Below are 16,271 nucleotides of genomic sequence, written 5' to 3' on the forward strand. Positions count from 1 at the left end.
TTTGATTTGGAAAACTGTGTCCAGCTATCTGAGCTTTCAGAGAGAGGTGTTCTGTCTCCAGTATGCTGGCTGGCGTGGTAAGGAAGCTCATTCTACTCAACACCCACTTCCAGTCTTGTGACGTGTTTGGGGAGACATGCTGAGAAGAAATACCTTTCCAGTGTATTTTGTTCTCTTCCCATTTTTCCTGTCTTCCTTTAAAAAGATTGAAATACCTGAGTAGGTTTTTTTTACTAAAACATAAACTAGAACTTGCACACACTGTGCTGAAGTAGGAATAAGCAGTATTTCTCCCTTACCGCTTTTTCATTTACTGCTTCTGTTTTCTTCAGGTACTGCCTATCGATACTGACAGCACATGTAAAGAAAAGTCCTCCAGAACTGGAAATTGCTCTCCAGAAGGTTCATGATCTTCGAGGTGTTGTATCAGGAACTCAAGAGTTTTCAAAAAGGGTGGTTTGCAGGAGCTTTCGTTGTTAGCATGGTTCACCCTGAAAATTATTTTAAGGTGGCTGTTCATGGAATCAGCCAGAAAACAGAAATGTGCTTGAAACTAGCTGTGTGTTAGTGGAACAGCAGCATATCAGCTAAGATATGCTGCTGTACATGCCCTCAGCTCATCCTTTTATCTAAGTATGTCAGCAGACAGCCCAGAGTTGGAGCTGTTTTCTCTTTCCAGTCAGAACTCTGGTTCTCCCAGCATGGAATAGGAGGTTCCAGTTCTGGGTCCTGGTGTCTCACACTGGCAAACTTTGCTTTTATTCTGTGCTCATACTTCTGACTTGTCACTGTTGCACACTTAAGAAGTTACTATGCTTGGGCTGGTCCTTGAAGTTGCCCAGGAAAGGCAAAGTAACCCCTCCTGCAAGACAGAATGAGCCGTTAGTTTGATGGTGCCTATCTGGTGTCAAGGATGTGCTTGATAATGCATTCCTCCCTCAGAGTGGGGTTCCACTGCTGATGGTGTAACTGATCGTATACTTCTTTATCTTGTTACAGAAAGCATTACTCCAGATGTCAAAGCTGTGAGTGCAGAAGAAGCACTGAAGTACCTGCTCTTCCTTGTGGATGTCAATGAATTGTATGATTATTCCTTGGGGACGTATGACTTTGATTTAGTCATCATGGTGGCAGAAAAGTCTCAAAAGGTCTTGGCTTGTAGTTCCAGCCAAGGAACTATTTTTCTGTTTTCCCAAAGGTTCTTTGTAGTCTGCGGATCAGTCCACATGTTTTGTTAGTCGTAGCTCTCTACCCAGGCAGGATTCCAGTTGCTCAGAAGTTCTGTGTGTGCTTGGGATGATGGCATGTCATCATGGAATAGTCAGGATGGAAGGTGGCATGTCTCTGCATCCCTTCGTAGTTTTTGAGCACAGCTTTGGAAACTTGGTTGTGCTCAAGGTGAAATAGGGCTCTTCTAGAGCAGCACAGCAAAGTAGCTCTGGGGAAGGGAGGGACTGTGGTCTGAAGAGTTGTGACTGCATGCCTTACATTTCCAGTTCTGTACTCTTTTGATTCTTGTTTATTTGGTGGTGGCCACGATAATAATGTGTATCTTCCAGCAGGTTTAATTTGAAATCTCTGAATGGAAATGCCCATCAGGATCTTCAGAGTTTCTTAATGTTACAGCAGAGCGTGCTGTCTGTCAATTAAAACACCCTGTTCATGTTAACAGGTTTTATGACCTTTGGTGTGGGGGAAATTGATCAACTTTACAGCTGCAAATTTATACAAGATAATAGCTAATAGAAAACAATATTTGATATGATACATAGCCTTGAATTTTAAATGTCACCAGCCTTTAGATACTGCTGAAGCCCACGTGGGAGCCTGGTAATTTAAGTTAGTCATTCCTGGCAAGCGTACATATACAGAACTGATTCTTAAGATGGCTTACATTTTAAAAAAAAAAAAAAGCCTTTTTAGTGTATTATCGTACAATTTCAAATATGGGACTGTCTGTTGGTGAAGATGGGGGCAAATAAGGATCTTACCAGATGAGCTGAACTGCAATTTTTATTGTTCTTTGCAGGACCCAAAAGAATACTTGCCCTTCTTAAATACCCTCCGGAAAATGGAAACCAATTATCAGCGATATACAATAGACAGACACTTGAAGAGATACACAAAAGCTCTTGGGCACCTCAGCAAATGTGGTAGGTGTCCTGCGCATGCAGTGTCTCTAAGGAGAAATTCTGCAGTGGAATATTTCCAGTTTGGAGAGCCTTTGGGGGGAAAGTAGATGAAGAAAGAGAAAGGTCACAAGATCATCTTCCCTCCTGGTAGTGCATGGTTAACTTACTTCTGCTACATGTTTTTTGTAGTGTAGCTTGGCGCAGGGAGAAATAGTTGAGAATGTTTACTGCTCCGTGATCACGAAGCATAAGTCTTGTTTTGTTCCTGTTGTGGGTGACTTGTCCCCAGTTAATATTGCTGGCAAAAGTGGAGCAAACCTCAAGGAAGTGAAAACCTTGATTTTACAGTAGTAGAATAGGTGCTTTTGTGCTCTTCCACCCAAGCACCTCTAGTTGCTGCTTAACGCAATGAACCCAGACTGGCTGGGAGCCATGAGAGCCATGTGCTTTCTCTTTCATTGCTATGAAAACTAAATTATTTCTGCAGGTCCTGAACACTTCTCTGAATTTCTGAATTTGGTGAAGGATCAGAATCAGTATTGTGAAGCCTTGAAGCTCTATCCCTCTAGCACTCAGGAGTACAAGGTGTGTAAGCATGTGACACTGCACTGTGCAAGCTTTTTATTCTCTCACACATGTGTTGCCTGTCCTCGGCACCTTCAGTGAGAGCAGGAATGAGACAGCAGCTGCTTGCATTCAAGTTCTGCAGGTCATTGCTATTCCTGTGTTGTCTGAGACCCTCCTCTGAGATAACACCTGGAATGACTCTCAGCACTGACCCTGCGAGGTCTGGTCATCAAAGGAGTGGCTGTTATTTCTTTGATCCCATGACCAGGAGAGCACCTGGGAGTCTGGTTTCTGCTGTGCTATCTTGTGGTCTGCTGGAGAACTCCCATTACCACAGAAAGACTTTTCTTCCTGTCTTCACCTTTGTGATACCAGTTTTCTGTCTGGCACTCGCAGGTTGTGTGGGGACACTTTGTTATCCTTAAAATATTCTGAAGAGTGCTGGAGAGCTTGGGGCACTTGTAGATGTGCCATTTCCTAGCATGTAGTGTCCCTTGTTGGTTTCAGTATTACTGAAGAACTTCAGCTTGCCCAAGGCTGAGGTAAAATGTAAATGAATGCATTTAATATAATTTAATTTAGATATTGTAAATACACAACATGCAAGCCTTTGTAAAACAAGTAGATGAAGCAGTAAGAGGGGAAATACAGAAACTCAGTCTGTTTGCAACACGGTGAAAGCAGAAGGGACTCTTTCCTCATGAGGGAGATCTATTCCTGACTCTGGCTCATTGGGAGTCTTTCTTTATTCCTTCTGTATTCTTCCAGTCAAACCCACCTGCCCTTTCTTGATGGAGATTGTGAGCTTTGAATAGCATAGTGAAGCTCAGGATATTGATTCATAGCAGCCTGTGCCTGTAGAGTTGCAGGGCTTGCATCCTCCCTTGTGCCAGTGTTTGACTCCTGGAGTAAGTTGGTTCAGGGAGACATTCTAACGAATACCGCTCATGTGAGTGGGGAAGAAGGGGCTGATTTCCTGCAGTATGTAGTTTACCCAGTCTTTGGCTTGGAGAGTTAGGTACCTCCCTGTGTCTCTTGCTTAGCTCTGTGAAGTGTCTCCATGTGCTACTCACCAGCCCTTGGCTTGATGTAAAGTTTGAAATGGGGTAGGAACGTTGTGCCTGGATGTTCCTTAGAGGGGGGGGAAATAGGCTTTTGTTGATGGGCACTTAATTTTTACAAATGGAGGACTGCTACTGACTCTACAGCTGATTTATTATTTCTCTTTTGTCCCTTTCTTGCAGGATATCAGTGATGCGTATGGGGAGTACTTGATTCAGAAGCAGCTATATGAACAGGCTGCATTGATATTTGCTCGGGCTGGCATCTTTGCAAAAGCACTTGATGCTTTTCAGAACAGTGGCAGCTGGCAGCAAGCCCTGTGCATGGCGTCACGGCTTGGTTACACAAAGGATAAGCTGTCCAGCCTGGCACGGAGCATGGCAGGTAGGCCTTGAGGAGATGGAAGTGTGCAGAGCAAAACTGGCTGCTGTTATTTTTTGGTTCATTTTGATTTTTCCTAAAATGTAGTGAAAACCTCAGTCTTCAGCAGCGTTTTTCTTAAAGGGAGAACAAAGATCCCAGGTTTCCAAGTGTTTGTGTGATTGCACATCATCTTTGTTTCTCAAAGGAACCAAAAGGTGTTGGAGCTGAGCTGGTAGGCACCCAGGGGTTGCCAAGCTAGCTGTGGCATTGGCTGCCCCATGCTGACTGCTTCTTGCACTTTTTCCTTGCAACTGGTTGCTGAACTGCTATTCCAAATTGCCTCCTTGGTTAACCTCAGGGAATGGAGATTCTTTGAAGTGTCTGACATGACTGAGGCCTCTAGACATCATTGACATAAGTACTGTGCCTAGTCACAGACCTTAAAGGCTATTGGATAATTCAGAGCTGCATCTTCACGTTTTCTCCTTAAAGCCTGCTGGCAGCTAGGACCAACTGGTACCTGTAAAGCTATGTGCCATCCTACTGCAGGAGAAAAACGTAGCTGGTCTCAAAATTTATGCTCACTAGGACATATCAGACTGCATGCATGAGATGTATTATGGACCTGGCATATATTTCAGCAAGAGAAATGGAGCATCATCCTGACTTCTGCCTTACTCAGAGGCAGAGTTTAGGAAGGGCCCACTTACACAGTGGCAGTATGGCTCCTGGAAGTGTAGTCTGTCGGAGCTGGATATCAGTATTTTCTTTTTCTGTCACTTAGTGCAATTTGGATCCTTCATGTCTTGCCTTTAATACTTTTTCTGGTGCCCCTCTTAAATCACAACTAATTTAGCGAAATGAGCAGACACAAGCTGTCTTGGATGAGATTGCTTTGCTTGGGTAATTTCATTTTTTTTTCTGGTGTTGTGTATCACTTGCTCTCTTACATTGCATCCTAGCATACTAACCAGTGCCAGAGCTGGTTCTGACTTTTGGGGAACTAGAAGCGCTGAATCCCACAAGCTTGATGGTTGCTGTCCATACCACAGAGAGCAGGTGGCAGAGCGCTCCCTGCAGATAGCAAGGCTGCAATACACTGAAGCTTTCAAGAGAGATTTCCTTTTTACATCCTGGCCCCCTCCACTTAAGAGACTCTTCACTATTTCTGTCTCAGACTGGGGGGGAAAACGTTCTCCAGCTGGCCTTGAGGGACGTGCACCAGCAATTTCACAAGCAACTGGCTGATGATGTTGCAAGTTAATGAATTCTTGGCATCAGGCAGCCCTTCTTTTTACCGGGCAGATTGAGTAAGTGTGTGAGTAGGTGGAAGGTGCCTCAGTGAGTGGGATTTTCCTCTACTTTGTAGTGGCACGAAATCCAGCTGCTTCTGAAAACCTGAACTCCACCTTTTCTTGTAGGAAAACTAGTTGAACAGAGAAAGCACGCAGAGGCAGCCATACTCCTGGAGCAGTACACTCAGGTAATGTAATCACCCTCCTGTCTGTGCCCCAGTAATACCCTCTGTCAGAGATACACCATCTGTGTTTTCTCTGTTCTCCTGAGCCACATGTGACTCCATGCATGCTGACAGCAAAACAGTCTGTGCCATGGGTTCTCCTGGGGAGGGAAGAGCAGGTCCAGGTGCTGCAGTGAGCAGAGTGGGGATGAATGCTGTGTCCCTGAGTTTTTTCCACTCATGGAGCTGCCTCTGCTTTTGTCTTGGAGTGCTGAAGCATGCCGGGTGGAGTAAGGAAGACAGAGTTCCAGAGGGATTTCCCCTCAGCATGGGAGAAGTAACATAGGTTGTTTTTTGGTTTTTTTTTATATCGGCACTTCAAACTACCTGGCACAGTAGTGTTTTCCTGTCCTGACTGTGATACTGCTGCGTAGAAATGTGCATCTGAATAGGTGCTACCTGAATGTGTATTACTTGCATCAGTAGCAGTACATGGTTGCTCTTTCCTTCTAGGACTATGAAGAGGCTGTTCTCCTGCTCTTAGAAGGCGCTCTCTGGGAAGAGGCTTTAAGACTGGTAAGACATTTCAGAGCACAAGAACCAGAGTGGAAATACTTCTTTGGAGTGCAAGAACAGAGGAATGGGGTCTGGGTTAGGTCTTTAAATAATACCTTGTCTCCTTTCCCTGATCCAGATTCACAAGTATGGTAGACTGGATATCTTGGAGACCAACTTCAAACCTGCTATTCTGGAAGGTGAATCTGTGCAAGCATCTGAGACTTCTCTGTGCTATAGAGGCTGAAGAAGGCCTTTGCTGGGTCTGTGGGAAGTCACAGCACTCCAGTACTGGAAGCTATATGGAAGGATGCTTTGCTTCTGCCTAATTGATGCTGCCCAGTTAGCTGCATTTGGCTCTACTCAGTGCAGCTTGAAGCTCTGCAATGTTATGGGCTCTTTTTAGCTTTGTCAAGCTCCTTTTGAGATTTTCCAGACCTCACAGTCACAAACTGCAAAGGGGTATGTGTCTGCATGTCCTTGAACAAGCAGGACAGTCATTGTTCCAGAGCACATGTGGCAGCAGAGCTATGGACTAAGAAAATGGCTGACTGTCCTATAAGCTTTTATGAGTAGTTTTTGGAAAATATGATTTGATACCTGTATTTTCCCTTCCATCCAGGAAGGATGGTTGGTTACTATTAGTTGTTTTTTCTTTTCATGCTATGGGCTGCAGGCTTTATGAGTTGAGGGATTTTTTTCTTTAATTCGAACCTAATTCATGTAAAGAGATTTGGCCACAGAGCTTTCTGCTCTACCTGTATCAGAAACAGACTCTTGTTCTAGAGAATGCTTGTCTGGCAGGTTAATTCACTCCGCATCCAGGTGCATCTTGTTTCCTGGGCTCCTGTATTATAAGCTTTGAATTTCCTTCCACTTGAGTCCTTTTGTGTGCTTTGCACCTGACTTCTGAGCTTGTTGAAGGACTGTGCTCCTTCAAAGTTCTTTTGTAAAAAATGCTTTTCCGGTTCTCTTGCACAAGTGTTCATGTTCTGATTTTCTTCTTGAGCAGCTCAGAAAAGTCAGCTGATCTTCCTAGATTCTCAGAAAACAGCATTTCTTCGCCATAAGAGTCGCCTGCAAGTGGTCCGAGAGCTGAAGGAGAAGGCTTGTGAGAGCCTGCAGGGTTGGTATTGAAATGCATATGATTTTCTCCTGCATAGGTAACTATGATCATCTTTTTCTTTGCGGTTTCCATTTGCCCTGGTGGAGCTGTGCCCTCTTCTAGCTCCAGTGGTATCTACAACAGTAGAACAGCATTCTTCTCACCCCCTCCTCACACCATACTTGGACTGTGATTGCTTGACCTTGCTTATTCTGTAAAGACAGCTTTATTTTCAGTGCTATCTGTGTCACAGCTTTCATGGGATCAAAATGCACCTGAAAGCTCTTCAGAATGACACAGCATTGTCTCCACAGTGCCAGCTTGGCTGGGTCAGACAGTGCTCAGCATGTCTTTTGTGCTGAGTACCTACTAGGCATATTCACCTGCCAGCTCACACAGGATCAGGGAAGTTTTGTGAAATCAGAATGCTTTGTCCTGGTCCAGATTTGCTGCACTGAGATTGTCATCCCTCTGATTGTGCTGTTCAATATCACAATCCCCACCAGAGCAGAGGAGCATTATTCTTCTCACAGTTGCCGTTTCTTCTCATGTGCTGGCTGAGCGCCATAAGGCTCCGAAACACCAGCAGGTAGAATGAATCTGCCCAAGCTGCTTCTCCAACAAGCTACATAGATTACCCAGAGAGAAAGCTTGGAATAACTGTGACCTTTTCCCATACTGTGACAGTTGTTAACATGTCTTGCAGATTATGAAATGCCAAATTGCCCAGAATTGGATCTTTTCTCTGAAACCAGCAGTGTTGTGTCAGCCAGCGACATGAACAGCAAATATTCACACAGCAATTCAAGAATATCAGCGTAGGTATCTGCCTCCAAATTAGGTAGTGGCTGCCCTGGCATCAGCATTTGGGAGGGCAGCTTGCTCATGCTTGGCATGCTCCTCCTCGCAGCTGTGCGTGCCTTGAAGCTGCTTTAATTACAGGCATTTCGTGGTTATTTTAACTTACTGGGAGGGAGAGAGCAGAAAATGCCAGAAGCTACTAGTGCAACAGGAGCTGAGTGCCCAGCAGAGGAGCTGTGAATACAGACTGTGGGCAGGAGCTGGCTCTGTGGGTGTCGGGCGTGTTGCCAGAATAGCTGGCTGTAAGAAGCTTGACACAGAATATGGGCAGAGCTCCTCAAACATTAACAGCTTGTGTGCATGTCTTGTGCTCTTTGTCCTAGGTTTTGCACTTCATGGGTGGGGGTTGCTACTAAATCTCATACTGATGTCTTGCCACAGTGGGCGTCTGTGTTGCTTTTGAGTGCTCTTAAGAATGTGAGCTGCAGTGTCGGGTGGGGTGTGTTAGAGGCCGGTGTAGTCTGTGGGACCGCCTCTGAATTCCCTAGCTGAAATGTGGAAAAATGCAATTGTGGGAAAGGTGTGGACTTAGGGCACTTTCTGTGGCCCAGATGAAAAGAGGAAGAGAATGCAACCTTAGTGCTCAGCATACCTGCGTCAGAGTGTGCTGATCATTTGGGGACATTATGCAACTAGTGCTGGCCTATGATTAGAAGTTGCTTTCCTGTGATAATGGGCAGGAGCTGAGCTGCATTACTGCACAGCTTGTGGAGATAACAGAAATGTAAATGTGCACAGGCAAGCACAGACCCTGGCACCGAATTGTTGTAAGTGGAGCTCAGCTTTGACTGATAGTGACTACTGCCAAACAATTTACCCTACTTTGTGCTTAGAGCAATGCTTTAACCGTGCAGGAACACAGAGTAGCCCTTTTTGTAGTGGAGGAACAGCCAACTACTAACTTGTGTTTCAGACCACAAAGGATATTGGTTGAGTAGCACTGAAAACATTGACACAAAGATACATAAGCTCACAGCAGTCCCCTCTCACTGGAGAGAGTAAGGACTTGAGTAACAAGTCTCATGCACGCTGTTGATGTTCCTTCAGACTTACCCTGTTACAGCTAATCCTGTTGTGCACGCTATAATTAAGCATCCTCCTTTTCAGACGATCCTCAAAGAACCGGCGCAAGGCTGAGCGCAAGAGGTACAGCTTGAAGGAGGGCAGTCCTTTTGAAGATATGGCCCTTCTGGAAGTCCTGGGAGAAAATGTTCGTGCTGTTGAGACTGTGAAGGGTAGGACACTTGATGATCTTAATCCACTCCACAGCTTGTGAGGACAGCTGAGGCAGTGTGCCCCCCCTTGTTGTTAATGGGTATGCTGGGGAGAGAAGCTGCCTGGTCCATAAGACCATCTGTGTTGGACCTTCATTTAGTTCATTTGCCTCTGTGCCTGGAAGAACACGTAATAGTGTGAGCTCTCCACATTTGAAATTTGGGGACAGAGAAGTGAGGCCTTGTCAATGCCATGACAGATTTGTCTCACATTTGTACTTAGGCACTGTAGGGGCTGGGTAGGGACAGGACCAGTTCTGATTTGCTACTCCTCTTCCTGTGCTCTGATACGAGAGAAATACAGCTGTTTATTTAGCATACCTGTGTTAATTGCTATTGCTTGTGGTTCTGTTCCCTCCTGCAGGAGACATAAACATCCTTCTGAAGCAGCTTGTGCTGTTTGGTTATGATGAGCAAGCTGGGGCACTGCAGCAAGTCCTGGAAGAGGTTTTGCAGTTGATGGAGACCTCGATCCCAGAAGTCTGGACTCCCTATCTGCAGCAGAGCTCTGTCAACCCGGTCTGTGCTCATCCACAATACCCATCACGCCTGCTATACAATACCAAGTATTTAGCAGTATTTTGCATTCTCCAGCAAAGAGTCCAGAATCCTTCCCTGGCTTTCCAGATCTGATTTTTTTCTGTAGAGGTCAAATAGATATTCTGTGCAGTACCTGCCAAGTCAGTACACTCTAGATGTGTACAACAGCTATATCCTGCTGTGTCCCTTGCACTGAATGCCACATTGGACATGATGAGGTCTCAAAGGCTTGTGTTAGTGTTACCTTGTCCTAGTGGTGACTTCTTTTCATAAGCTCTATCTTAAGCAATTTGTAGAACACAGGAACACAGTTTTCTTTTTTAGACCTGACAGTTGAAGGGTTAGGATGGCTTTTATGTACTGGAGTAGTGGTGGTCCGACCTGGTAGTGTGAAGTGAAAAGCTACCAGACTGGTCAATTTAGTCTGAACCAGTATATCATGAGTATATTGCAAAAAGAAGGGTTATGTCAGTCTTCTAAGCTTCAGGTTAATGCAGAATAAGGAAATCACAAGGACTGCCCTTAGTTCCCTTCCAAAGTAAAAGTCTTTATTTCCCATAAGTAGTTTCTGAGCATTCATGGTGAACACAAGATAGTCCCCAGTATCTTCTCCCTAACTACTGATTAGCAGATTAAGGACAGATTAAAACTGTTTTATGTGACAGGGAGCTGAGACTCTCAAATGAACTTTAAATATTGCTGGCACTGTAATGAAGGTAGTCCTGCCAAGTCATGACACAGAGTGCTGTGAAGAAGTAGGTGCTGGGATAAAGGGTTCTGTGTCCTGAGAATCTGTCCAAAAGCAGTTCTCTCTCTCTGCCTCTGTGGTAACTTTTCTGAGACATTACTGGGCTTTGATCACATATTCCTGGTCACTTTGTACTGTGAGGTCTTTTGCAGGGAGCTGCTTCTGCTTTTGGAGACTAACAGCAGGGTTTTCTTTGTAAGTATCCGTGTTCTTAGCCTTGCTTTGTGCAGGTTGGAACATGGGTATTGCTTCTTCATACAGGTCCTGGGACCCAATTCAACTGCAAACAGCATTATGGCTGCCTATCAGCAGAAGAGGATGATGACTCCTGTTGTACAAGGTTAGTTGAGGCTCTGAGTGAAGTGTTGGTGTGAAATGTCAGTGAGGTCAGTGGGCTTTGAGGCTCTCCGAGCATTGCTACCTGCCAACAGTTGTAGCATTTATTCAGTTGTAGGAGTTTCTTGCTTTTATTTATGGTGTACACTCGGGCCTTGTGGGAAGTGAGCAGCCTTCTTAATAAGGTTTTTTTTGCTTGCTAAAACTACTGTCTGAATTGTGCTCCTGGCTTCCTGTGCGTGTAGTGCGGGAATTGGAAGTCTGATTTCTTAGGGAATGTGTTAGATAATTCTGCTTGTAACTTATCCGCTGAATTTTTCTATCTGGCTTTGGCAGCCAGGCCAGGCTCTTGACCAGGCCAGGTTACAGTCTGTCATGGTGCTTTGCCATCTTGAAGTCTTTGCAGCTAATACAAACTTAGGGCTGAGAGATGTAGCAAGGGCTGGTCCCATCTCCCCTCTATCTTCCCTCTTCCCCACTCATCCTACACTCTCTTCCCCTGCTAGTCCTGGAATTGCCTGGAGAAATCCTCTAATAAACCTCTAGATGCAACCTGCCTATTGCCACTTGCCAGGGCTGGGTCCAGACAAAACCTTGTGCCTCTTATTCACACTTAACAGAGCCAGCTGGCTGTTGTGTATGATGTCCCAGTTATAAGTGAATGAACAGTTCTGCTTTCTGCCATTGATTGTTGCCTCCTTGTTCTGAATGGTAACACTTAATGGAGAGGGGACTTGATTTGCCCCAGAGATTTATTTCTGGAAGCAGTTCTGCTGGGGGCACGCTGGTGATCAGTCACTAAAGGGAAGTGCTCTGTGTCAGAGACTTCTCAGTGTCCCTTGAAGTAAAGAAAACTAAAGTAAGTAGTTGACAACTCCTGAAGAAACCATATTGCTGTTACCCTCTGTTCTGACAATTGTCCTGTTTGCCTTTCAGATCCAGAATTACTTATTCCACCAAAAATCAATAAAAATCTACAGTGGAAACTGCATTTTCTCCAATAACTAAAAGCCAAGGAATCCCAGTGGACTCCAAACTGTAACTTTTCATGTAATTTCATTACATCTTTACAGAAACCATTGTTGTCCTGGCATTTCTGATACACTGTTCTTAGGGCTGTGCAAGTGAAGGGTTCCTCCACCTGATGCAGCTGTGACTGTGACCTGTATGGCATCATGCCAATGGGGACAGCCACTCACATCCCACTGCAGACGTGGTTTGTGAGGTTGGGGAGTAACAGGGTGTGCAGCTCTGAATGCTGCTTGTTGAATCCAACACCTTCCACCGCTGTTCCCTCCCTTCTAGACAAAGCAACCCCAACAGTGTTGGATGGGCTGCTGTCTCTGCCATCACTCACTCCCATGGATGGTACCTGCCATAATGACAGGTCACATTTTAAGCTGTTCAGCCTGGTTTAGAGATCTCACCAGCAAGTCTGTACCAACAGCAAATTGTTGTAGTTGCTAAACAAATGAGTTGTGTTTTCTCTGTTGAAGCTGGATGTTGGTAATACCAGATTTTCATCAAATTTGCCTTGTTACATCAGAGTGAACCCTGCAGTACCAGCAGCTGTTACTGTCCTGAAAGCGTGCCCATTCGCACCAGAGAGATCTTGGGTAGAGGAAAACATGTATAAAAGCAGGGGGAGGGGTGGGGTGGGGTGGAGGGTGTCCGTGTCACACACTGCTGAGTAATGCTACCCTAATTATCTGAGTTTAAAGAAGATCAGCTAATGCTGCTGTATGGCACTGACAGATCAGCAGCTGTACCCTGATTATGCTGTATGCTATTGCAGAACTGTTTCAGCTGGAAACTGATCTAACCTTATACCTGAGAATTAGGTTTTACCCCAGAATACTTCTGTGATCTGACTGGAGAAGTAACAGCAGCAGTCCTGGGAGCAGAGAAAGGGGACAAGCTCTGCAGGCGAGACTGGAAACCCTTTCAGCAGTAGCAGCCCCCCATCTCCCTCGGTTAATTTTGGCCTGGCAGCTGCTGTGTTCAATGCAAGCCATTTCTGTTAGGTGCTGTGGAAAAATGCCAGCACAAACAAGGCACTTCCTGTCTGTTGGAGGTGTCTAATGACACGGCAATGGGCTGTGTTCTTACTGCACGGCATTAGCTTGCGTCTTGCGCTGCAGATCATTGTTTTTGTGGCGCGAGAACCCCATCGTATTGGGATGGCCATGAGGGCTTGCACTGTATGTGCTGTGCTGGCTTGGGGTTTTTGGAGTGGAGGGGTAAAACAATCCTTTGTCAGTGCTGGATGAAGCATTGGAGTGATCTTATTTCCATCTGTTTTGAGTTACGTGGCCTATTCTGGGTGATGCAGGGATGGCTTAAGCCTGTTGTCAAGTTCTGTGTCTACACTGGAAAGAGATTCTCCAAGAGAAAAGCCTTGAGATAGCAAAACACATGAAAGGCTGCACAGGGCAGGAGTGTTTTATTGGATCTGGGTCTTCAGAATGGTAGCAGAACATAGTGCAAGATGAAATACAGAAGCCATCTTTCAGATCTGGAGAAAGGGGTGATGAGGGAGTCTGTGGTCCTCTCCAGGGTGTGGAGGGCTCTGGCCCCGCAACTGAAATGCGACACTGACACCGCTAATTCCTGACATTCCTAAATCTGATGCCAGGAAATGCTGAGGTCTTACGCAGCCTAATCTGTTGTCTAGAAAGAGATTCCCTCTTTAAAGAACACAAGAAAAGGTAAAACTACTGCCGGCTTACTGAGGATTCATGCTTGTGCCTAAACACAGCAGTTCCTTTAACATATGTATATGGGTTCTTCTGCTTTTCCATCATGGTGATGGTCAAAACTGAAGACCCTCTGGTCTTAGACATGTTTTCCTGTTCTCCCGTCAAGGCAAAATCACTTTAAATCTGCCATCCAGGTGGAAGACCAGTCTTCTAAATCATTCATATGGTAATGCATCACTGAACTCCATTGTCTTCCCCTACCCCTCTCCCTCCTGAGTGAACTTCGACTAGGGAGCAGTAGAGCTGGAAGCAGCACCTAGTGTCCGTGAGCCTCCGGGGGGGGGGATGTCCTGCCTCCCGCTTCCTACTTCTGCGGTTGCTAAACCTTAGCTTCTTTTCAGCAGCAGCCAGGAGTCTGCTTTCCCTTGATTTTCACTAGGATGCTCTTTTGCTTTCTAGTGATGCATGTAATCTTGAAATATATTCTGCCTTAGCTGCTGTCTTTACAGACACATTGAATTTGCTCTTCTGAGTTCTGTGGAGGCTCTCACAAACAGCTGCAGTTATCAGGAACTGAAGTAAGCCATTAATGCAGAAATATGGAGTTAGCTTAAGAAATGGCCAAATTTCTGAGCAAACGTGCCTGTATGGAAGCCTGATTCGCTCATTAGAGTAGAGGTTTGTCACCTGTCTGCTGTCTAGCTTAATTAAATACAAAATACAAAAGAAAAAAAACTATATTTCAGGCATACAATGTCACAAAAATAATACAGCTCCAGAAAAAATCTCTTAATTACAGCAAGGGGTGGAAGGGGGGTGCTCTTGAATTGATTCAGGTACACTTCGTCAACACTGGTCTTTCTAAGGCACCCAGTGTCTTACTCAGAAGCACTTCTTAAAAATGCAGGAAGGACCACGTTCTTCATATTCACTCCTGTAAACCCAGAGGTCCTGGAAGGAGTGGAGTGAGGCCAGAATAGACCCACCAATCCAGACAGAAGACTTTCTTTGAGGGGACGCAGCTGTGATGAGGTTGTCACTGGGGCACAGCCTGGCCAGTTCCATCTGGAAGCGGTCAGCAAAGCCCTCCATCATAGTGCTGCCCCCGCACAGCAGGATATTCCCCACCATTTTTTTGTTGACAGCAGCATCACACTTCTTGAGACAGGTGAGTGTCAGCTGCAAAAGTCCTGGCTGCTGTGAGCCAAGTAAGACTGGTTTGAAGAGCGCTTCAGCACAAAGGAATCTCTCCTTGCCTACAGTGACGAGATGTCCGTCCGGCAGCTCATAATCCCTTTGTTGTTTCTGCACAGGCAAACTCAAGTCCTGTGTAAGGTCCAGAGAAGTGTAACACCACTTCTCCTTGAGATCTTGTACAATGTTTAGCTGGTGTTCTGTGAACACGTTTCCAGACTCATTTAGTAACTTCATGAGATAACGTGTGATGTCCAAGCCAGCATAATCTACTGTCCCAGTGATGCTACGTATAACATAACCTTCATAGATGGGAACCACATGCGAAGCACCATGGCCACTTTCCACCACGAGAGCTGAGGTTTTTCCGTAAGAGTACATGGATAAACGGGACTGGTAGGCAATGTGGATGGCAGGCATGTGAAATCCTTCAAACATCATCTCGGCATATCTCTCCTTGTCAGTGATGGAACACAGGGGAGGCACTGACACCAGAACAGCATGGTCCTCTGGCTGAATCTTCATCTCCATCTGGAAAATACACTCCAAAGTATCTTGGACACCATTCCAGTCCACCACCATGCCATGTCTTACTGGGTTGATGAGTGTTAAGGGTACGCTGCTATTCTGAAGCTCTCTTCCAACAAAGGTTTCTTTTTGATTGCTCCCAGTCTCCCGTATGGGCTTACCAACTGTAGATGAAACAATGTAGGAAGGCCATGGGTCCCCTGCAAAGCCACACTTGAAGTAACCTGTGCCAATGTCTATGACTACTGCTTTAGTTTCCTTCACGGCCTTGAGGCTACCCTTTGTCGTGGATACATGTCTGTCCCTTACAGGCTTCAAACGGCTTGTGTCCACTGCTGCCATTCTTGCAGACCTTTCCTGTACAGCTGTGACTTCATACAGCGAGTGCTGGACATGCTTCTCAGTAGCATTGCCCTGCCACCACCCCACCTGGGGTCAGCGCAAGCAGCAGACGTGTGCCTGGAGCCCTGGTGGCAGCGGTTCTACTGACTTATGACATCATACATAGGCTTGCCCCTCAGAAACTAGTGCTCTGCATGCAAGTGTGTGACAATCGTGACTTAGACAGCTGCGCACCGTTTCTATATAGATGGATTGCAGGTGTTTGTGCTTCACTTTGACCTGCTCTGAGAGGTACTAGCAAACATGACACCCACCCAGATGTGACAGGCTGTGGAGCATCAACAGTGCATTTAACTGTGAAGCAGTGTCACTTTCCTTTCTGGCCTGCGTCTGCCATGTGCAGAAGACCACGGTTCTCCAGCATTTGCAACTGCTCTTATTCCAAAATAGTTCGTGTTGCTAAGCATTAGCACTACTTCACCTCTGGGGCCAAGTGAAGCCCTAGT

The 16,271-nt window shown here is 45.6% G+C and overlaps 2 protein-coding genes across 2 annotated transcripts in view; one reads left to right on the forward strand and one right to left on the reverse strand.

Moving 5' to 3' along the window:
• The window catches only part of ELP1 (elongator acetyltransferase complex subunit 1), a 32,844-nt gene extending 20,772 nt beyond the window's left edge, over positions 1–12,072 (forward strand). The window contains exons 23-36 of the mRNA XM_050913066.1: positions 333–418; positions 1,000–1,148; positions 2,030–2,153; positions 2,620–2,717; positions 3,944–4,145; positions 5,546–5,607; positions 6,097–6,159; positions 6,278–6,338; positions 7,151–7,264; positions 7,950–8,061; positions 9,212–9,339; positions 9,743–9,897; positions 10,928–11,006; positions 11,939–12,072. Coding sequence (XP_050769023.1) covers positions 333–418; positions 1,000–1,148; positions 2,030–2,153; positions 2,620–2,717; positions 3,944–4,145; positions 5,546–5,607; positions 6,097–6,159; positions 6,278–6,338; positions 7,151–7,264; positions 7,950–8,061; positions 9,212–9,339; positions 9,743–9,897; positions 10,928–11,006; positions 11,939–12,006 — 1,501 coding nt within the window. The 3' untranslated portion in view covers positions 12,007–12,072. The remainder of the gene's footprint in view (positions 1–332; positions 419–999; positions 1,149–2,029; positions 2,154–2,619; positions 2,718–3,943; positions 4,146–5,545; positions 5,608–6,096; positions 6,160–6,277; positions 6,339–7,150; positions 7,265–7,949; positions 8,062–9,211; positions 9,340–9,742; positions 9,898–10,927; positions 11,007–11,938) is intronic.
• Positions 12,073–14,583: 2,511 nt separating this feature from the next.
• Positions 14,584–15,765, reverse strand: LOC127027231 (actin-like protein 7A). Its single transcript, XM_050912823.1, has one exon. The coding sequence runs from the start codon at positions 15,763–15,765 to the stop codon at positions 14,584–14,586; it is 1,182 nt and encodes a 393-aa protein (XP_050768780.1).
• Between the last annotated feature and the right edge of the window lie 506 nt (positions 15,766–16,271).

The sequence above is a fragment of the Gymnogyps californianus genome, chromosome Z, assembly GCF_018139145.2.
Source record: "Gymnogyps californianus isolate 813 chromosome Z, ASM1813914v2, whole genome shotgun sequence".
Classification (NCBI taxonomy): Eukaryota; Metazoa; Chordata; class Aves; order Accipitriformes; family Cathartidae; genus Gymnogyps; species Gymnogyps californianus.